Source organism: Macaca thibetana, chromosome 2, assembly GCF_024542745.1.
Source record: "Macaca thibetana thibetana isolate TM-01 chromosome 2, ASM2454274v1, whole genome shotgun sequence".
Taxonomy (NCBI): domain Eukaryota; kingdom Metazoa; phylum Chordata; class Mammalia; order Primates; family Cercopithecidae; genus Macaca; species Macaca thibetana.
The window spans coordinates 148,257,125-148,278,740 of NC_065579.1; the positions used below are offsets into that span (position 1 = coordinate 148,257,125).

Genomic DNA, 21,616 nt, shown 5'->3' on the forward strand with positions numbered 1-21,616 from the left:
AGGCCTCATGGGGAAACCAGTGGCAGCAGCAGCCCCTTCCCAGGTCCACTGGAGTTGGCCACCCCATTCCTGCTGGCAGGGCCTCTGGACACAGCCCTGGGGGACCTCAGAGACAAATGGCCCAAGACACACCCACACTCACACATTCACACACACAACACTCACACACTCATGTACACATGCACACTCTCACACTCATATACGCACACACTCATGCACACTCACAGTCACACACGCACAAAGGTGGGAGGCAGCACAAGGCCCAAGGCCTGGCTGAGCTGGTGTGGGCTTCAGTCTTTGGCCCAGGTCAGGGTGAAAGAGTAGATGTTCTCCAAGTTGTCAGTGCCAGAATTTAGCACCCCCTACACAGTGCACCCTCTTCACCTTACACCCCATGTAGCCCCTCACTCCTATCACCACTGGGAGGTACCCAGGGTCTGTGGGCACTCTCATCTGATCTTCTTATGCCACTTGGCAACAGGGAAACAAAGGCTTGGAGACGGAGTGGTTCGAGATCAGACAGCTGCAGGCTCCCAGAGAAAATGGTCCAATGAAGCAGAGAAACTCCAACAAATCAGAAAGTAACAAAATACATTTATTTCAAAACCATGACTGCCCAGCTCACCAAAGTCCCATAAAACCTGTGACTGCATTGCACCAGGGGCTCTGTTGGCATGGAGCCTGAAGACCCAGCGTCTTGCCAGACTGAGACCGAAGGCGGTGCCTGGGCAGGGCCAGCCGCATGGGAGAGCAGAGGAGGCCCGATGGCAGTGGAAGGCAGCTCCCAGCTGGCTCCCGGGATGGCCCCATCGTGAGGCCAGCCAAGGGAGGGCTTTCGTCCTTGGCCACACCTGTCCTTGCCAGGGTGGGCCAGGTGGGGAGGGCACAGGCTCGGGCGACACCGACACTGGTGTCAGCATTCTGTTCTGATGCACCATGAACAGGTTCAGGGGCAGGGCTGACCCCCCAAAATGGCCTTTAAAAGCCTAAAACCCTGGTTACCAAGTCCTTGCCCATCTACGGGGCCTGGAGAGGTACCTGTCAGCTGGAGCAAGTGAAGGAAGCAGGCCTCAAGCGACAGGCCGAAGCAGGCACACGCATAAAGGGCCACGGGAGATGGGCTGCCCCCAAGCCCGGCCAAGTGTGCCCTGCGCCCGCTGGGCCAGCGGCCAGGTGAGTGCACGCAGTGGCTCTTGAAGAGGGGTCCTGGGGCCAGCAGCACCTGCATTCCCCGGGGTTCCTGTCGGAAAGGCACTTGCCCCGTGTGGCCACAGGCCCTCCAGGACTGCTAGTGCAGCCGCAGGTAGGAAGGGGTGGAGTAGTTGAAGAGCAGGAAGTCCATTTTGTAGAGGTCGAAGAGGCGCCGTTGGTAGAAGGGGCTGATGTCCCGGAAGAGGCGCACTGCCAGGTCGCGGGAGGCGGCGGCTCCCCGGGGCCGCGGTGGTCCGGGGAAGCTCAGGCCGGGTGCGCCCGCCAGGCCCAGCACGAAGGCCGCGTCCTCCGCCAGCGTCTCGAACTTGCCCACGATGTCGTAGCGGAGGCGGCAAGGGTGGCAGAGCGCGTGCGCACGCTCCCAGTGCTCGTTGAAGGGCTCGTCGCGCCGCGTGCGCGGGTCCAGCAGATAAGCCAGGAACTCTGCGAAGCGCACGTCGTGGCCGCGGGCCCGGGCGTCCGGGAGCGCGTGTGGCCGCAGGCGCTGAACGATACGTGTGCCGTAGCGCCTCTGGAAGGCAGCGCTGTAGGGGCGCGCGAGCTTGTTGCGGTAGGCGGACGCCAAGCGCTCGAAGGGCTCTCGCACGAACAGAAAGGCCAAGTAGGCACGTAGGCGCCGGTTGATCTCAGCGGGGCTGAAGTCTGCCAGCGACGGCAGGCGGCCGGGCGCGTGCGCCTCGTGCGCGGGGATGGCGCGCGGGTCGCCGCGGGTTTGTCCGCTCAGCGCCAGCAGCACGCGCTTCCAGTTGGTGCACGCCACCTTGGGCACGTAGCAGTAGAGCAGGCCATGCGCGTCGTCCACCAGCACGTGCCGCAGGTCCTCTGGCTGCAGTAGGCGCTGCCGGCGTGTGTGGCGGCTACAGGCGCTGCTCAGCAGGTCGCGCCGCTGCCGGTGCACCTCCGCCAGGGTAGAGCGCGGGTCCTGCGGGCGACAGGGGACGAGACAGGGGGACGCGTCAGGGCAGCGCGGGCTCCCTGACTCTGGCTTTGCACCGGCGGGATGCGCCCGAGAATTGGGAGCAGGAGCTGGGCCGGGCACCCAAATTTGAACCCCAGGGCTGCCACTGATCACTGTGTGGTTTAGGGCCCGGGCATCTGTCCTGGGCCCGGATTTGGGAGAAACAGATTCTGACCTTGCTGAGGCTGGGAGAAGGACGCGCTGGGTATGTATGCTGTGGGGCACTCAGAGGAGGAGTGATAAGGAATTGTGGCATCAGAGTGCGCTCCGTGTGAGTACGGGCACACATGGACTCGTCGCTGTTTACTAGAAGCAGGATACTGTGTAAGAAGCAGCGCTGTTTATAATTCCACACCCAACTGAAAACTGCAGCCGCTTGTGGGCTGTCGGGCTGCTTTGTCTCAATAACAAATGGGCTGATTCTGTACTTACCAGTCAGCACTCTCCTTTGCACCTTCACTCCTTTTATTCCCCCAGCAAATTCTTATCTCAGAGCTGGGGCAGGAAGCCTGCCCCTTCTGAGCCTGTCCCTCCTATGAAAAGGAACACCGACTGGCTTTAACCTAGCACCTGCTGCGGGCCAGCAGCCTCATCGCTCTCCGAATTAGGTCCGCAGCCCCTCGCAGCCTGAGCCATGCAGAGACCCAGGCCAGCGCGCTTCTATGCTTCCAGCTCCCCTTTCTTCAGATCCCTCCTGCCCCACCCGGGATTCTTACCTCCAAGATTAACACCCCTGCCTATGATTTTTTGTGTAAGAGTTCATAAAAGAAAGTGTTTTAACTTCTTAAAATTACATTAAGAGCCTTCAGGATATAATTAAAAAGACAATAATGAATTGCTGAGGATGTGGAGAAAGTGGAGCTTTCACGCATTGCTGGTGGGAGTGTAAAGGGGTGCCGTTGCTGTGGAAAGCAGTTTGGCAGTTCCTCAAAACCAGTAAACATGTGACTCAGCAATTCTGGTCCTAGGCATATTCTCAAGGGAACTAAAAACATACGTCGTGCAAAAACTCGTACATGAAGTTCATAGCAGCAGTATTCACATTAGCCAGAAAACCCAAGTGTGCAGTGCTGAGTAGGCAAATGTATGCAGCCATCCATGCAATGGAATATGACTCAGCCATGAAAAGGAATGCGGTGCTGACACATGCTGCCACATGGGCTGACCTGGAGGATGTTATGCCAAGCGAATAGGACAATCACAAAAGGACCAGTGCCGAACAGTCCCACTTAGTGAGGTCCCTAGAGCAGTCACATCCAGAGAGAACGAAACTACAACCTGAGTGAACTGTAGAGGACTGCTGATAGACACTGGGCTGCTGATAGACACTGGGCTGCTTTTGAGGGTGATCACAATGTTTGAAAATTAGATAACGGTGATAATTACAAAACCTTGTAAAAATGCTGAAAACCAATTGTAGGGTTTGAAAGAGTGAGTTGTATGGTATGTAAGTTCTCAGTTAAGAAAAAAGCCTTCAGGGTGTTTCCATTTCAGAGGAGGCCAAAGCAGCCTTTGGGGGAACACCAGAGCCAGGGCCTGCTTGGGAGGGTCTGATGCCAGTGGGGTGGGAATGCGCGTCTGTGGTGTGCGTGTGTGGTACACGCGTGTGGTGTGTGCCTGTGGTGCATGATGTCTCTGGTGTGTGGTGTGCATGTGTGGAGTGCATGTGTGGAGTGCATATGTTGTGTGTGTGGCATGCGTGTGTGGCATTTGTGTGTGTGTGTGTGTGTGGTGTGTGTGGTGCATGTATGGTGTGTGTGTGTGGTGTGTGTGTTATATGTGTGTGGTTTGTGTTGTATGTGTATGGAGTGTGTGTGGTGTGTTTGTGTGGTGTGTTTGTGTTTGTGTGTGGTGTGTGTTGGTATGCATGTGGTGCGTGCATGTGGTGCACACTTTTGGTAGGTGGTGTGTGTGTGTATGTGGTGTGTGTGGTGCACACCTGTGGTGCATGGTGTGTGTGTGTTGTGAGTTGTGTCTGGTGTGTGTAGTGTTTGTGTGTGTGTGGTGTGTGTATGGGGTGTGTGTGTAATGTGAGTTGTGTGTGGCGTATGTGGTGTGTGTGTGTAGTGTGTGTCGTGTGGGTGGTGTGTCTGTGGTTTGTGGGAATGTGTGGCGTTTGTGGTGTGTGTGTAGTGTGCTTGTGTGGTATGTGTGGTGTGTGTGTGGTGTGTAGGGGGTGTGGGGGTGCATGGGTGGTTTGGGGTATGTGTGTGTGTGTGGTGTGGCGTGTGTGTGTGTGGTGTGTCTGTGGTGTGGGTGTTTGTGTGTGATGTGTGTGGGGTGTGTGTGGTATGTGTGTTTGTGGTGTGTGGTGTCTGTGGTGTGTCCGTGGTGTGTGGCGTGTGTGTGCTGTGTGGTGTGGAGTGTGTGTGGTGTGTGTGGTTGGGGGTGTGTGTGTGATGTGTGTGGTGTGTGTGTGGTATGTGTGTTTGTGGTGTGTGGTGTCCGTGGTGTGTGGCGTGTGTGTGCTGTGTGGTGTGGAGTGTGTGTGTGTGGTGTGTGTGGTTGGGTGTGTGTGGTGTGTGTGTAGTGTGGGAGGTTGTGTGGTGTGTGTGTGGTATGTGTGGTGTATGTGTGTGGTGTGTGGTGTCTGTGGTGTGTGCCATGTGTATGATGTGGGGGGTGTGTGGTGTGTGTGGTGTTATGTGCTGTGGGGTGTGTGTGTGCTGTGTGTGGTGTGGAGTGTGTGTGTGGTGTGTGTGGTTAGGTTTGTGTTGTGTGGGGTGGTGTGTGTCGTGTGGGGTGTGTGTGTGGTATGTGTGCAGGGTGTGTGGTGTATATGTGTGGTGTGTGTGTGATGTCTGTGGTGTGTGTGGTGTGGGGTGTGTGGTGTGGGGTATATGGGGTGTGTGTGGTGTGGGGTGCGTATGTGTGTGGTGTGTGTGCAGTGTGTGTGGTGTGTTTGTGGTGTGTGTGTGTGTGTCCGTGTACACTCCTGCACACATGTGCACACTGTGCTCCTGATGCCTTTAAAACTATCCCACAGACGTCTAAAATACACTAAGTGAGAAAACCAAAGGGCAGAACAGGGCTTCACACTGATGTTGAAAAAGGGAAATATAAACCGTTTCACAAAGGGTGGGTGGGGGAGACTTATTCTTTTAGAGATCTGTTCAGACTTAGTCACAGAATCCACAAGCCTGGGACTGGCTTCACAATCATCCCAGGTGGGAAGGCAGCGCTTCCTTGAACCCTACTTCTTGCATACGTTTGAATTTTTCAAAATGAAAAGAGGCAGACAGACATAGGACAGACATGCCTGTAGGTGAGATTCTGAAGAAGTTACCATAAGCACACGGCAAACCAGTGTACACTACTTACACACCTAGAGCATGTCTGGAAGGACACCCAGGAACCTGGTGGCCTCTGAGGGGACAGGTGCTGGACAAGGAGACCTACTCTTCACTGTACCTAACCTTCTGTAGTGTCAAATGCCATGTCATGTGCTTACATTTAACAAATCTCACCATTTTGAGAAATGGTGAACCCTGAGGACATCATGCTAAGTGAAATAAGACAATCACTCAGCCACCCTCACCATGGGAGGGCTGCCAGGTCCAGCCATGCTGTGGGGGTCTGGGGACACCTGGGAGACCCTGTTTCCACTGTCAGGGCTGACCTCAGAAGCCTAGCTCCACCTGGTGCCAGGAGAGGCTTTCCTCCCGGGGCCCACAGTCAAGGTCTGCTTTCAGCTTTTAGATGACCCAACACATTACTTGTGGCAGGGAATGTTGGCCATCCGGCCACCTGTCAGTCTTCCTCCTTCCTTGCCAGCAGACCCCGGCTGTGTCAGGGCATGAGCCCAGCCTCGGGGAGCCGGATCTTCAGCTTCGTGTGCTGTTGCTGAAGCACTGGGTCCGGGGGTTCCGGGGGGATGTGGCCTGGCTCTGCCTGAGGTGATATCAGGGGAAGTTAGCCAGATGGCTCCCAAGAAAGACTCCCTTAGGGTGAAAAGTCAGGGGAAACCCTTACCCTACCACTCATTTTCTGCCTGGGATGCCCTCCTGTGAGGTGTCTGCAGCCCTGGCAGTCTCTTACAGCCAGGAGGCCAGCTCTGTAACAGAAGTCAACATCCAGAGGACGATGGTGCGCGCTGGCTGCTGCTGAACCATGGGCTGCCGGTCTCCGAGCAGCTCAAGAGTGAGCACTAACTGTCCTCATGGCTGGAAGCAGCTTGGGCTGCCACTGCTGTTGCTCATAGGTCAATGAATACCCATTTTACAGAAGACGAAACTGAGGCTCAGGGGAAATGAGTTGCCTGAGGTCACACAGCGCTCAGTGGGGAAGCCAGGGCTCCAACTCAGGCCCCTTGGGACTCTAAAGCTGGACCTGTGTCCACTGTCCAGGGCTGCACCTACAGCTCCCGTCCTCACTCCTCCCCATGCCTGTTTCCTTGTCTGTAAACAGGGGCAATAACGGCCCCACCTTATGGGTTGCCGTAATGAGTCCACAGAACTAAAGGGCCTGGCACGAGATCAGCACTTGTTGGCCAGATGGTTTTTATTACTTTCTTTCTCCAGCCGCAAGGTGCTAAGCCTCCAGGGACTTGACACCCAATGGTCACAGGGTCCTCAGGCCGTGTAGGGCCATCTGCCCCTCAGAAGCCGCCAGAGCTAGTGGAACCCAGTGCCCTACTGAGTGCCTGTCCTACTGTCAGCCTGCTGTGTGGCCCAGGGCCAGTCAGTCACTCTCTCTGTGAAGGAAGGCCTCCCTACCTGCTCGTAGGCTTGGGCCAGATGAGCTCCACAAGCCCCTTTGGCTCAGCCCTCAGGATCTGGTGAGCACCACATACCCAACACCACCCTGATCTTTCTCTACACAGCAGTCCAAGGGATACCCCAAAAGTGAAAATCTGATGCTGTCCTTCCTGGCTTAAAACCTTTCATGGCTCAGCCGGCGCGGTGGCTCACGCCTGTAATCCCAGCACTTTGGGAGGCCGAGGCGGGCGGATCACGAAGTCAGGAAATCGAGACCATCCTGGCTAACACGGTGAAACCCTGTCTCTACCAAAAATACAAAAAATTAGCCGGGCGCGGTGGCGGGCACCTGTAGTCCCAGCTACTCGGGAGGCTGAGGCAGGAGAATGGCTCAAACCCGGGAGGCGGAGCTTGCAGTGAGCTTGCAGATTGCTGCACTCCAGCCTAGGAGACAGAGCAAGACTCTGTCTCCGGGGGAAAAAGAAAATCACCTCCATGACTCCCTGCTACCCTTGCACACATGCAGGGCCTGCGTGCTGCCCCCACTTCTCCAGGCTCCCCTAGTGCTCCCTCTCCTGTCCTCCACTCCCCGCCAGACCTTTGGCACAGCTATTCCCTCTGCCTGTGGTGATCGGCCCCTCCTGTCTGCCTGTTGACTCTTGCTCTTCAGTCTCAGCTCCAATGTCGCTTCCTTGGAGAGGAGTTCCTCTCCCGCTTCTAAACTAGGACCCTCTCAGGAGAGCTCTTGTTGCACCTCGTACTCCCCTTTAGAGCAGAATTAGTTAAGTATTAGTGTGGGTGGTGATCGGATGACATCTTTCCCTGCTGAACTGGTGGCTCCACTAGGGGAGGGACCTGGCTGACCTGCTTGCTGCTGGATCTCAGCATCCTGAACACAGTCTGCATGCAGTGGGTGCTCAATACATGCTGTCTGAATAAGTACTTCTGCGTGTGTGTGTGTGTGTGTGTGAGAGAGAGAGAGAGAGACAACCAGAGTCTGGGGTTCTTGGTGGTGGGGTACAGTTGTATGTGTGTGTTTGGGATTGTGCATGGTCCCTGCAGGCCCCCAGCTGAAGTTGGGTGTGTGGGCCAGCGAACCGCCTGGTCCATCTGCTTGAGAATCACACCGGGGCTGGGGGTCCCTGCACACCTCCCCACTGCAGCATGCACTGAGATTTGGTCTCCCGCTAGACTGTGAACTTCCTGAGGGCAGGTACAGGGTCTGTTTTGACTCTTTTTTATCTGCAACACAAAGAACTGTGCCTGGCCTCAGACTGTTGATGGATGGGAAGATAGGTAGGTAGAGACCCCAGGTCTCTCATCTTACCCCCAAGATTTGCCCTTGTCAATGCTCTCTGACAAAGCCTGGGTTTGGGGAGGACGCCCTTCCATGCCCCAGTGTGGGGGTCCAGTCTCATGCCAACAGGTCTGCACTGTTGCTGTCAGGCTCCTGGCTGGGATGGAGGGGGGCATGCCTGGGTTGGGGGTCTGTCCACCTACCTGGTCCAGGTCATAGAGCTTCTGCAGGGGGCTTCTCCTCTCCCCACCAAGCCAGCTGGAGCCCAGGGCTCTGTTTCCAAATACTGTGGGCATAAGGAGAGAGGTGTAGCCACCACATCAGAGGGACTTGCGTGGAACTGGGGGTCTGGCCAACCCATCTAGGCAGATTTGACCCACCTCTGGCACTCAATTTCCTTCCCGGGTCTTGCCTACCTCCTAGGGGCACGGTGGAATGGGGAATGGCAGGGGGTACTAACGGGGCAGAATTACACCAGGGTAGTGTCTTGTGTCATTCCTGCTCCCATGTCCTACCCTCCAAAGTTGGAGGGTACCAAGCAAGAGGGGACAAGTGGGAAGGTGATACCCAGCCCACCAACCCTCTAGGAAAGTCCAGATCACTCAACCTCACCCACTGCCATCTGCCCTGGCCTCATGCCCCACCCCTGTGGGGCTCACCAGGCTGGCTGGCTGCCCAGCACCCCCAGATCCTGTGTATGGGCAGCCAGAAAGGTTTGGGCAACAGTGGAGATGGCACAGTAGGCTGCAGCCTCTCAGTGCCACCTTGCTAGGCTGGGTGACCCACTGTGGATGCCTGTGGCAGCAGTGCTTCCCCATCAGGGAATATGCTGCTTCGCATGGAAGGAGGTTCAGTCATCTCCAGATAAGGAGAGGGATGACATCTGTCTGTCTCCCGACTGAGGAAAGTGATGCTGTCTGTCTGTCTCCCGGCCGAGGACAGGGATGCTGTCTGTCTGTCTCCTGGCTGGGGACAGGGATGCTGTCTGTCTCCTGGCTGGGGACAGGGATGCTGTCTGTCTCCTGGCTGGGGACAGGGATGCTGTCTGTCTCCTGGCTGGGGACAGGGATGCTGTCTGTCTACTGGCTGGGGACAGGGATGCTGTCTGTCTACTGGCTGGGGACAGGGATGCTGTCTGTCTGTCTCCTGGCTGGGGACAGGGATGCTGTCTGTCTGTCTGTCTCCCAGCTGAGGACAGGGATGCTGTCTGTCTGTCTCCTGGCTGGGGACAGGGATGCTGTCTGTCTGTCTGTCTCCCAGCTGAGGACAGGGATGCTCTCTGTCTGTCTCCTGGCTGGGGACAGGGATGCTGTCTGTCTACTGGCTGGGGACAGGGATGCTGTCTGTCTACTGGCTGGGGACAGGGATGCTGTCTGTCTACTGGCTGGGGACAGGGATGCTGTCTGTCTGTCTTCTGGCTGGGGACAGGGATGCTGTCTGTCTGTCTGTCTCCCAGCTGAGGACAGGGATGCTCTCTCTCTGTCTACTGGCTGGGGACAGGGATGCTGTCTGTCTACTGGCTGGGGACAGGGATGCTCTCTGTCTGTCTACTGGCTGGGGACAGGGATGCTGTCTGTCTCCTGGCTGGGGACAGGGATGCTCTCTGTCTATCTGTCTCCTTGCTGTAATCCTCAGTTTTCCTAGAACTATTGTAAGTAAAAATTTGTTTACCTATAAGTGTATTCCGTTACTCAAAATCTTTTTAAGGAATATCTTTTTAAGCATAGTCAATTAATATTAATATGTTCTCAGTAATATAGCCAATATATATGATCATATGCTTCTGGATCCCATTTTCATGAATATGATGATGATGCATATTAATAAACTAATAAGGTGTAAGGTGATCTTTGAAAAGATCTCAAAAACTGGCGAGGCTTTTGCTAGACTGACCAAGGAGAAAATAGAAAAGACTCAAATTACTAAAAACAGGAAAGAAAGAGGGGATATTACTACTGACTTTAAAGAAACAAGAAAGGATTACAAGAGAACTATGAACACATGTAGCCTAACAAATGAGAAAACATGTAAGAAATAGACAAATTCCTAGAAAGACAGAAATTCCTGAAATTGACTCAAGAAGAAATATAAAATCTCAGCAGACCCACAAGTCAAGATGTTGAATTACTAATAAAAAAAAATCCCACAAACAAAAGCCCAGGATCAGAGGGTTTCACTGGTAAATTTTACTAAATGTTTACAGAATTAACACCAACCTTTCATAAACTCTTCCAAAAAACAGAAGAGGAGAGAACACTTCCTAACTCATTACATGAGGCCAGTATTCTCTAGATGCCCAAACCACACAAAGACATCACAAGAAAAGGGAACTACAGAACCATGCCCTTTATGAATATAAGTGCAAAGTTCTCAAGAAATACAGGCAAACCAAAAATAACATCCTGTGAAAAAGTTTATTTTCCATGACCAACTAAGAATGGATCCCAGGAATACAAGATTGGCTAAATATACACAAATCAATCAATGTAATACACTATATTAATAGAATCAAGAAAAAAGCCCACACGCTTATCAAGAAATGCAGAAAAAGCACTGGACAAAATCCAATACCCTTCTTCATCACAAAACACACTGAACAGCTTAAGAATAGAAGGAAACTTTGCCAAACTGGTAAAGGGCATCAAAGAAAAACCCTCAGATAATAGTGAAAGACTGGCAGCTTTCTCCCTAAGATCAAGAGCAAGGAAAGAGTGCCTGCTTTTGCCACTTCTATTAATTGTACGGGAGGTTTTATCCAGGGTAATTGGTCAGGGAAAATAAATGAAAGGCATTCAGGTTGGAAAGTAAGAAGTAAAACTATGTCTATTCATAGATGACATAACCCTATATATATAGAAAACCCTAAAGAATTCACAAACCATAAGAGCTAATAAATGGGTTCAGCAAGGTTACAGGATACAATATTAATATACAAAAGTCAATTACATTTCTATATACTAGCAATGAATAATCAAACAATATCAAAAATAATAAAGTAATAAAGAAGAAGTTGATAACAAAGGAAGTATAAGACCTGTACACTGAAAACTATGAGACACCACTGAAAGAAATTAAAGACCCAAATGAATGGAAAGACATTTCAGGTTCGTGGATTGGAATACTTAATGTTGTAAAGATGGCAATACTCCCCAAAGTCATTTACAGATTCTTTGCAATTCCTGTCAAAATCCCAGCTGCCTTTTTTTGCCAAAATTGACAGCTGATCTTTAAATTCATGTGGAAATTGAAGGGATTCAGAATATCCAAAACAATCTTGAAAAAGAACAAAGTTAGAGGATTCACATTTCCTGATACCACAACTTTACTATATGGCTACAATAATCAAGACTGTGTGGTGCTGGCTAGGAGAGACATATAGATGAATGAAATAGCATTGAAAGTTTAGAAACAAACCCTTACATTTATGGTCAGTTGATTTTTGATGAGGGTGCCAAGACAATGCAATAGGGAAAGGACAGTCTACAATAAGTGGTGCTGAGACAGCTGGATATTTGCATGCAAAAGAATGAAGTTGTACCCCTTCATACCACAAAGAAAAACTAACTCAAAATGGATCATAGTGCTAAACACTGAAGTTAAAACTATGAAACTCTTAAGTGAAAACACTGACATAAATCTCCATGACCTTGGATTAGGTGATGATTTATTAGATAAGATGCCAAAAGCACAAAGCAACAAAATTTTAAAAAACAGATAAATTAGACTATATCAATATTAAAAACATTTGTGCTTCAAAGCACACTATCAAGAAGGTGAAATGACAATCCACAGTTGGAAGAAAATATTTGCAAATAATCTCTCTGATAAGGAACTAGTACCCGTAACATATGGAGAACTCTTACAATGGAACAACAAAAGACAGCCCAATTTTTTAAATGGGCAAAGAATCTGAACAGACATTTCTCCAAAGATATACATATGGCAATAAGCACATGAAAAGGTGCGCAACATCACTAGCCATTAGTGAAATAGAAATCAACACCATGAGGATGGTTATTTTAAAAGACAGTAAATAACAAGGATGTGGAGAAATTGGAGCCCTCATATATTGCTGGTGGGGATGTAAAGTGGTGCATCCATGAGGGAAAACAGTTTGGCAGTTTCTTAAAAAGCTAAGCTTAGAATTACCATACAACCCAGCAATTCCTCTCCTAAGTATGTTCCTAGAACTGAAAACTTGTTCACACAAAAACTTATACACAAATGTTCCCATTGGTGTTATTCATGATAGCCCCAAAATGGAAACCACCCAAATCCATCAGCTGATGAATGGATAATGAAAACGCGGTATATCCTTAACATGGGCTATTAATTGACCATAAAAGGAATGAAGGACTGACTCATGCTTCCGTGTGGCTGAACCTTGTAAACGTTATGTTAAGTGAAAGAAGCCAGACATAAAAGGTCACCTAAGACACGATTCCATTTATATGAAATGGCTGTCTTAATATGTCCATAAGAGTTCATAAAAACATTGAATATTCATAAGAAGAATATGTTCAAGAATTCAGGAACATGTGAGAAAAGAAGAATAAATGCTTCTGTGATCCTTGGCCTTCAACCAAATGAAGAGTCTATAAATGTCACTAAGAAGAATCTATTCACTTGAGACAAACTTCTGGCACACCAGTAAACTTGGGAAATCTGAGAAACTGGTCTGTTGGCAAACTGACCTAGAGCAGTGGTTCCCAAACTTCAGCTTGTGTGAGGCCCAATAAACTCAAGAGTCCCTGGCCCCACCTCTGGAGTTTCTGGTCCAGCAGGTTGTGGAGCGGGGCCCAAGAATCTGCATTTCCAGCAGCTCCAGGTGAGGCTGCGGCTGCTGGTCTGGGAGCGTGCTTTGAACCGGCTGCGCCAGTGCAGTGCCCAGCAGGCAGAACATGGTCTGTGCTGAATAAACAGAGGTTCATGGAAGGAACAGTTGGCAGCTGGACGGGCCTTGCACTGGCCTCCAGAACCCTGCTGCATGTACCTAAATCCCATCGTCCAGAACCCTGCTGCGTGTACCTGAAGGCCACTGTCCAGGGTCCTGCCGCCCCCTGCCTGCCTCAGGCCCCCTTTGCGCCCCAGGCCATATCCTGTAAGGCCCAGGAACAAGGGCCAGACTCCAGTGACCAGGGCATGCAGAGGAGGCTGAGACCCTCGGAGGTTCAGGACTGCCTGTGTCTCCAGGCCACTGACCAGCCCAGCATTTGACCTTGCGTCTCCAGACAGTCAGGGATCTAAACTGCTGGACATGTCCCAGGAACGACACCGTCATCAGAAAAGGAGCTGATAGGAGAGGGCAGCAATGCTGGCTGGTCATGCAGGTGCGGGGAGACCCAGGCTGGGTCTGGCCTGAGTCTAGCAGCAGCCATGGGGAGCTCCGCTGGTGCCACACCAGGCAGGACAGAGCCAGGCACCCCACGAGAGGAGGCCGGACCTTCTCGCCATGTTGCAGATGAGACGTGTCCCTTTCCTGGGGACTGTGGCTGGGGACTGAGGAAGAACTGGTGTTCAGCAGCCTGTGTTCTGTGGGCAGGGGGTGGAGGGGCAGTCACAGTGACTAACAAGCAGACCCAGGCCTGTCTCCGCCCCAGGGTCCTGCTACTCGGAGGCTCCCAGTCTTCCGGAAACGCCAGCCCTTGCATAAGACCTCTCATTTCCTGGCCAAACCACAGCCTGCAGGAAAGTGGGTACCATAACAGACCCCAGGGGCCAGTGGGTAGAAAGGAAAAGGGAGCAGGCACCAGAGAGAGGCCCAGAATAGCTGCGGCCAGTGATTACAGGGCTGGGCCACCTCCACCCAGCCCCACCCTGCCCCGAGGAGCCTGGGCCCTGCAGACAGGCAGGCTGCCATGGAGGGACAGATGGGCACAGGAGGTCAGAAGGGGGCTATCTTGTGGATCCCTGGGTCCAACCCTGACTTGGCCAGCTGGGGACTGGCCCCAAACAGGGCCGCAATGGGGCATCCACCTCCTCCACCCCATCATCCCAAACCCCCTTGCCTGTGTCCTCTGTACCCCAGCCCCTCCACTGGGCCCTAGGTCCCAGGTTCCCTGCCACCCCCTGCCAAGGGGACAGTGGAGCAGACAGGAGAGGGAGAGCCAGGCAGTGTAGCCCAGGAGGGCCAATCCCAGAGCGGCACAGGGAAAGCCACACGGTGACTGCTTAGAAAAAGGAAACAAAACCAGCAGGAGGTTAGGGAGACAGGGGAGAGAAGGGGGAGAGGACGCTGGGAGGGGAGGAGGGACGGGAGGAGGGCCAAAAACAGTAACAGAGACAGGGAAACAGTGATGGACGACAGGGCCTGAGGCTGGGAGAAAGAGGAGGAAGAGACAGAAGGAGACAGAGCGTGGTGGGGGGTGCAGTGCCAGGTGCTTAGTGCACACTGACATACTTATCCCTGTCATGTAGAAACCATCATTATCCCACTTGATGGGGGGAAACTGAGGCAAATAAATTTGCCCGAGGCCTCACAGCTTCCTTGCTATGCCAGAAATAGAATTTGACCCCAGGCCACCGGTGCCAGCGTCTGCACCCTTAACATCCATGCTGTCCTGCCTCTGGGTGCCCCCTCATCCTGACCTTGACACCTGTCACCCCTCACGGCACCCGTAGGCCAGTGGGCCCCACTTCACTGACCCACGAGGAAATACCAGCCCAGGGAGGGAGAGCAGAGAGAGCTGCTCGAGGCCACATGATTGATGCACAAAGGACACCTGCACACATCGTGTTGCAAGGCCTCCTCTGCCAATCAAGATACCGGGCGAAACACCACACTGGAAACCTACAACAGAAGCACGACCATCATCCTCGGCATGCCCACCACCCTCCACACGCCCACCTCAGCCAAAGCAGGGCTCACGCCCTGTGCAGGGTGAGGGCACAGCCATCATGTAGGGGAATGCTGTTTGGAGACTTCCCAGTCCAGCAAGCAGAGATGATGACACTTGGCTTCTGGTTAATAAGTTCCAGCAGGTCACAGTGTTGCAAGAGCAGACAAGCAGGGCAGCCAGGCCCCAGCAATCTCCCACCAGCAGGCATGGGCTCCCACATGGCCTCCGAGGGCCTCTGCCCTGCCCCATTCCTTGCTCCAGGGGCCTTCTGGGGTGACCTGCATGTCTCAGAGTTAGGGACATTCCTTCTGGGGATCAGGCCCAAGGGAGGGACATGGACAAGCCCTTCGCGTATTATAAGAAGCAATTCTGTTGTTTAGGGGGAGAGAACTAGAGATCCCTCCATGTGTATTTAGTTCATACTCCATTTGCGGAACTCCACAGACCATCTGGAATGGAACCCCAGTCTGCCCAGATCCTCCGTGGGCACAGTGCCGTCAGCTGTGCCTCCAGAACCCTCCGGATCCCCACTTCCACCTTCCCTGCCCCCAGCCAGCCCCGGGTAGGCCCCAGGGCTCTCCCTGGGACAATTACTAAGACTGGAAAGAGACACCTCACCTGTCTCCTATTTCTCCTCGCCCCACCTGGGTGATCTCTAAACCCATGGGGCTTCCCACTACTTACAGCAAACCCTGGTTCCCGCCCAGGCCCGCCAGTACACCACCACCCTTCCCAGTTCACCACTCGGCTCCAGCCACAGCAGTCTTTATTGCTGAAATATTTTGATTTCTGTGTAGGTTGACCCCTCTGGAAGGTCAGTTCTACAGGGAAGGAGAGTTTTTGCTTTTCTGTAACCCCTGTGCCTTGCCCAGTGCCAGTGACTATTTATTTAAAGACTGATGCCCTCTGACAGCCATAGGAAGAACACCCCAGACCCTAGCATCCCATTCAAGGCTATTCATGACTGAGCCCCAACTTAGAGTATCTTCCTGCCTCCCATCCCACCATTCTCTCTCGAGGACCCAGAGCCCCACCCACAGCACATCCCTTCACACCCCAGGCCATTTCACTCCTCCATGCTTTTCTCTGTGCCATTCCTTCTGCTTCCAGTTTCCTCTCCTCATTTTCCTACCTGTTAAACTCCTATGCAGCTTTCAAAGCCCAACACAAGTGCCCCTGCCCTGTAGAATGGAAAGAAAAAGGATTTGGGGTTTCAGCTGGGATTTAAATCCTGGCCCCGTACTTCCTGACTTGAGCAAGCAACTTCCTTTCTCTTGATCTTTTCTCCTCTGCAAAACAGGATTACCAGTTCCTGTTCTGCAGAGCTGCCCAGCTGCCAGCTTGCCTCTTCTCACGGTACTCTCTGGACATCCTCTGAACTTGGGACACTCCAGCAGTACCTGAAGATGGACAGCAGCACGGAGAGCATCTACCAATTTGGCCCCAGCAGCCTCTCCCACTCCTTCTGCCCACCCACCAGAGGAGGAAGCCTGCCAGGCCTTCAGCCCATGTGATTCCGATAGGCTCCCCTCCGCCTCCGCCACCTGCTAGGATAGGCATGTGGCCTAGGCCTGTCCAGTCACAGCCTCCCAGCCCTTCCTGCCACCTGACTGGCTCTGAGATGGGCACTTGAGACCCAGACTGGGCCAATGGACGCCTCCTTGGGACTTTGGCTGGAATCAGTGGCAAAGGAGCCCTCTCTGGCTTTGGGTTGGAGTTGCTGAACTGTGCAGCTGAGAGTGAGGCTATGGCAGAGAAAAGCTAAACTACAGCTGGAGGTATGATCTGAACCCCAAGATCTATGCCTGTCCGAGGCAGAGGCACCTGGCCTTTTCAGTCACAGGCACAGACCCACTCCCTCCCAGCTGCAGGGAGTCTGAATTGGGTTGGGTTTGTCCTCACCGAGGCTACCACTGTGTGCCATCAGGTGGCCCACGGTCTTAGCTTCCTTGCCTGCCTAGGGGTGAGCAGGGGCTGGGATGGGATGCAGAGGCCCGCCTGGCTCCAAGAGGAACACCTGTGACTCCAAACACTGGGACAGATGCTCAGCCCTGCGGCCGTGGGAGTGGAATGGGGGAAGGGGGCTAGTGCCAACACTGCTCTCTCCAGTGTCTCAGAGGCAGAAGACATAGAGCTGAGATCTTGGATTTTCCTATTAAAAATGTAAGCTCCTCGAGGCAGGGGGATTTCTAAGTTTTGTTCCCCACTGTCTCTCAGCACCTAGACATATGCTTGGCATGAGCAGGCAACCAACAGGTCTGTGGTCCGTGGTGTGCCAGCCACGGGAAGCATGGCCACCATGCCCAGGCAAGAACACAGAGGGAGCCAAGGGGCCGCAGGAGACCCAGGGGTCTGCCGCTGGGCACTGGGGGTGAGGGTGGGGTGATGAGGGCAGTGGTGCTCTGGGCAGCTGCCCCACCTTTCTGGAATCTCCTCCTCCCTGGGACCCTAGGCATGAGGCCAGTGCTGGTGGTGGAGCCCTGAGGCTGAGGCTGTGGGTGTGGAGGGGCTGCCGCACACCTCCCCCTACTAGAATGTCTCTGAGCTCCCTGGGGCAGCAAGATCCCCAGGCCTGAGCCAGTAGCCCTTCAGTGGCCCCTTGCCCAACTTATGACAGCACCTCTTGCTCTGGAGAAGGAGGGGATGGTGCTGGGCCTGCCCTTTAGGGAGAAGGGGCTGAAATTCCTCCTGGGTTCTGGAGCCCTCATTCCCAGGCCAGAAGCCCTCACAGGGCACAGACCACATCCCTTCCAACTCAGGCATGGCTGCAGAGACACTGCAGGCCCTCGTGAGGCCATTTCCAGAGGCCAAGGGCAGGAGATGCCCCTCCAGCAGGACTACCCTGGCAGGAAAAGACCTTTCCCAGCTGAGTGCCCTCCCTGCATGCCACCTGCAGGCCCACAAGCATGGTCTCAGCCAAAACTTCAGCTCAGGGCTTGGGAGGGAGAAAAGCCAGTGGGAGAGGCTGGATAGGTTGGTCTGGTTAACTCTTGCTCGCCCAGGGTCACTCACAAAGCATGATGGCTGGAAACAGGCCATGGGAGAGGTACAAGAGAGCCTGACAGAAACAGAGAGAGATTCTGAGACGCTGGGTGAGAAGGTCATGGCCAAGGGTAGGACAGGCCAGGTGCAGAGCCCAGCCTGCACAGAGGCTAGGAAGGGAGGTTTGGAGCCGCCCTCCTAACACCTGCTGTCTCTTCCCAGGCTCTGCAGGAGAGGGAGGGAGGTCAGAAGGAACAAAGCCCAGAAGGTGACTAGTACCTTGGCTTGTTTCTCATCCCTCAAACCCGGGTAGAGTAGGTGACTGGAGAGAGATATCCCACAGAGACATGGGGACACAGACACTCCATGCGGTCACTCAAAGATGTATGCTCCTTTGCAGACACTCCCCAGGACCCAGGCGCTCAGGTGTCCTCTAACATCCCACACTGAGCCCTGAGGGGCCAGTAGCCACCAAGCCCTGCCCTGTCTTAGTACTGGGTAAACATCTGTCACTGAATGACTGGGTGGACAGAGGCTGTGGCAGCCACAGACACTGAGTCCACACCCCAGACTGCCAGGAGACTGTCTGCTCTACACCGCTAGCCAGCTCACAGAAGGGGTGGTGGGGGTGTTGGAAGGAGAGACCCCAGCCCTATCCCATGGGCTTGGGGAGGCATCCAGGTTTGACCTGCTGTGTTCTGGGCACACAAGGGGCAGGGGGCAGTGTGAGGGGCAGGGGGTGTGGGCAGAGGCCTCCCCAAGTCCTGATATCCTCAAGTCTTGGGCCACTCCCACCCCCACTGCCCAACATCCCAGCCCACCCTGGACCTAGTTACTTACTCCCTGGGACTGTGTCTGCCAGGTTCCAAGGGTGGGGCCCAGGATTCTCAGAGCCCACACTGGGGGTGGGGAGGCAGACTGAGACGTCCCACCTGGCACACATACCACATACAAGGAAAGGCAAACAGCCCTGAGGTCAGGAGGCCGGGGTGCTGGCTGGGCCCCTCCAGCCCCAAGGAGATTGTGTAGCCAGCATGTTGCCACCACACCCGTCTCCCTACCTCTCTGGCCTGCTTCGATTTGTGTGAAATGCGTTGATGGGAGGCTTCACATGAGCTGAGGAGAGACTCAGAGCACAGACTCAGCACCGGTGGAGCCCAGGGCACTCAGCTCTGCAGAGTCATGACTAGTTGCCTCAGTTTCCCCAGCCAGACCACGAGGTGGGTGCACAGGAGTCCCAAACCTTACCCGGTGTGGATTTCAGGGTGGAGCAGGGAGTGGCACCCACTGCACAGTAGGACAACCGAGGGACCCGACCGAGTGGCCCAAGCTTCCCCTCCTATGCTCATGGGCCGAGCAGCGCTCACGTCCAGGGGCTCCCGGCTGCCCAGGGGAAGGGGGCGAAGGTAAGGGAGACGGCCTTCCTGGATTGGCCAAATGCCCTCTACTCCCCACAACTGACCCCGGTCTCCAGGCACCGGCTGTGGGACCCAAATAGTCACCGCTCTGGGAGTGGGGAGATAACTCCGGAGAAGGAGCAAGAGCCTTTGCTCGTGGGGGCGTCTAGGGCCTTTCTGTGCCCCACCAGCCACCCTGCCCGCCACTCCTAGCCCCAGCCAGGAAGGAGACGGCAGGTGTCCCCGCCGCTGTCGAGGGGTCAGGCCGCGGTGGGAAGCGTTTGCTTGCGGTTGCGCGGCTGGGCCGGCGAGCACTCACCCGGACTCAGGGTGCGGGGCGCGGCGCACAGGAGCAGGAGCGCGGCGCCTAGACAGGCGGCAGCCAGCACGCGCTGCCGCCAGCAGCGCCTCCCCATGCTGTGCCGGGCGCGCGGCGGAGGACAGTCCGCTGGGTCCGGCTGGGGGCGGAGGTGCCCTGGCCCAGGACCCGGCCCCGGCAGCGCAGCGCCTACCAAGACGCGCGGCGCCGCGCAGGGCAGGGGAGCACGGCAACTGGACCGCAGCCCCACGAGCCCCTGCGAGTCCCTGGGGACTGAGTAGACGGGACAGAGTGGGGCGGCAGGCCCAGTCTTCTTTTCGTGCCCAGTCTTCTTTTCGTGCCTGCACCCTCACCTGATAGAATGGGGCCGAAGTCCAGGGCGCGAGGGCGGAGACTGATTGGGGAAGCCCCTCGCCCCTAGGCTCCGCCCCTAGTGTTTTCCCCGAGGTGCCGTTATCCACCCAAGGCCAAGAGGTATTGTCGCGTTGGCGTGCCCCACCCCGGGCGGTGTCCCCTTGCCATTTTGCTGCCTTAGATGCCAGGGGCCCAAGGGCTGATCCGAGATGAACCAAGGAGCCTAGTAGAGCGTTGCCCTGTCCATGGTTCTCTGGGACCCCTGCCCTCAGTAGGAGGCCTAACAGTGTCCCTCCTTCCCCGACCCAAGGCTTGCTTTCCCTGTACCCTTGCTTTTCTCTGGGGTTTCCAGGTCCTGCCTGAATCTAGCTCGTGCAGATGGCGCTAGCCTCTGGACAGAGAGGGAGTGTCTCAGCTTACATCCCCCGGGGAATGGAGCTTGTTGCGCCTCAGCGTGTCACCCACAACTTCTCTGGGCACCATGTGAGCACTGAGGACTTGCCAGGGACTGTGTGTGTGTGTGTGTGTGTGTGTGTGTGTGTGTGTGTGTGTGTGTGTGTGTGTGTTGGGGGGTGGAGGGGGGGAGGTGAGAGTAAAGTCCAGCCTTTGAAAGACACACACATTCAGCTAGCCCTGAGTGGGAGCCCACGCCTAACCGCAGGGTCTTGCTGCCCGGAAGTCAGGCTAGCAGGGAACCGGAGGGTGCAGCTGGCACTGTGGGTGCGAATGAGTGTGTTGGAGACAACATTTAGCAGTGTGAGTGCATGGGATAGGGTACTGCGTTAAACTCCAGGTTTTTTGGAGTTTTTTTTGTATAAATGTAAGGGACACAAGTGCAGTTTTGTTACATGAATATATTATACAGTGGTGAGGTCTGGGTTTTCTGTGTAACCATCACCTAAATAATGTCCATTGTACCCACTAAATAATTCCTTATCCCTCCCACCCCACTCACTCTCCTACCCTTCCAAGTCTCCAGTGTCTATTATTCCACACTCTAAGCTCCAGTTGTTAAACTGCTTTTGAAAAATCTGGTGACTCCAAACCCACCTGGTACCACTTACTGCTGTGGGAGATTAGGAAAGTCACCCCACCTCTCTGTGCCCCATTTCCCTGTACAGGGGGGTAATCCTAAACCTCACTGCTGTGAAGATTAAATGAGATACAGGAAATGTTTGCAACAGTGCCTGGCACTCAGTGAGTGCCAGGTAAGTATTTGATGTTAGTAATTAACTTGTTTATGGTTACTGCCTGTTTCTGGCAAATGACTGGTTTCTGTTACAGTTGTGAAATAAAAATTTCTTCCTATTACATTTATTTAAGTTGTGGAAGATCTATTTAAGGAAGAATATTAAGCAAATAATAGTTCTGCTGATTCTGAGGTACAGCTTTAAATGGTGATGGTGGTCTCAAAGGACAGAGAGGTGGGAGTCCCCATTCACAGTAAGCCAGAGCTTCTTATCATGACTTTCCGGGCCTTGGGGAGCCTCCAGCCCACCCCGAGACTGGCCCAGGACCCAGGGATTCCAGGTCATCTGCATTCCCTGCCGGACCTAACTCG

The 21,616-nt window shown here is 54.1% G+C and overlaps 2 protein-coding genes across 2 annotated transcripts in view; one reads left to right on the forward strand and one right to left on the reverse strand.

The window, feature by feature from the left end:
* Positions 1-17,177, forward strand: part of C2H3orf22 (chromosome 2 C3orf22 homolog) — a 31,533-nt gene extending 14,356 nt beyond the window's left edge. Inside the window, exons 5-6 of the mRNA XM_050781787.1 lie at positions 14,786-15,044; positions 16,304-17,177. Of these exons, the coding sequence (XP_050637744.1) occupies positions 14,786-15,044; positions 16,304-16,381 (337 nt within the window). The 3' untranslated portion in view covers positions 16,382-17,177. The remainder of the gene's footprint in view (positions 1-14,785; positions 15,045-16,303) is intronic.
* CHST13 (carbohydrate sulfotransferase 13) lies at positions 575-20,051 on the reverse strand. The gene is made up of 3 exons (XM_050781751.1): positions 19,702-20,051; positions 8,368-8,450; positions 575-2,134 (listed from the first exon to the last, which is right to left on the reverse strand). Exons 1-3 carry the CDS (start codon positions 19,796-19,798, stop codon positions 1,289-1,291), a joined length of 1,026 nt encoding a protein of 341 aa, XP_050637708.1. The 5' UTR covers positions 19,799-20,051; the 3' UTR covers positions 575-1,288.
* Between the last annotated feature and the right edge of the window lie 1,565 nt (positions 20,052-21,616).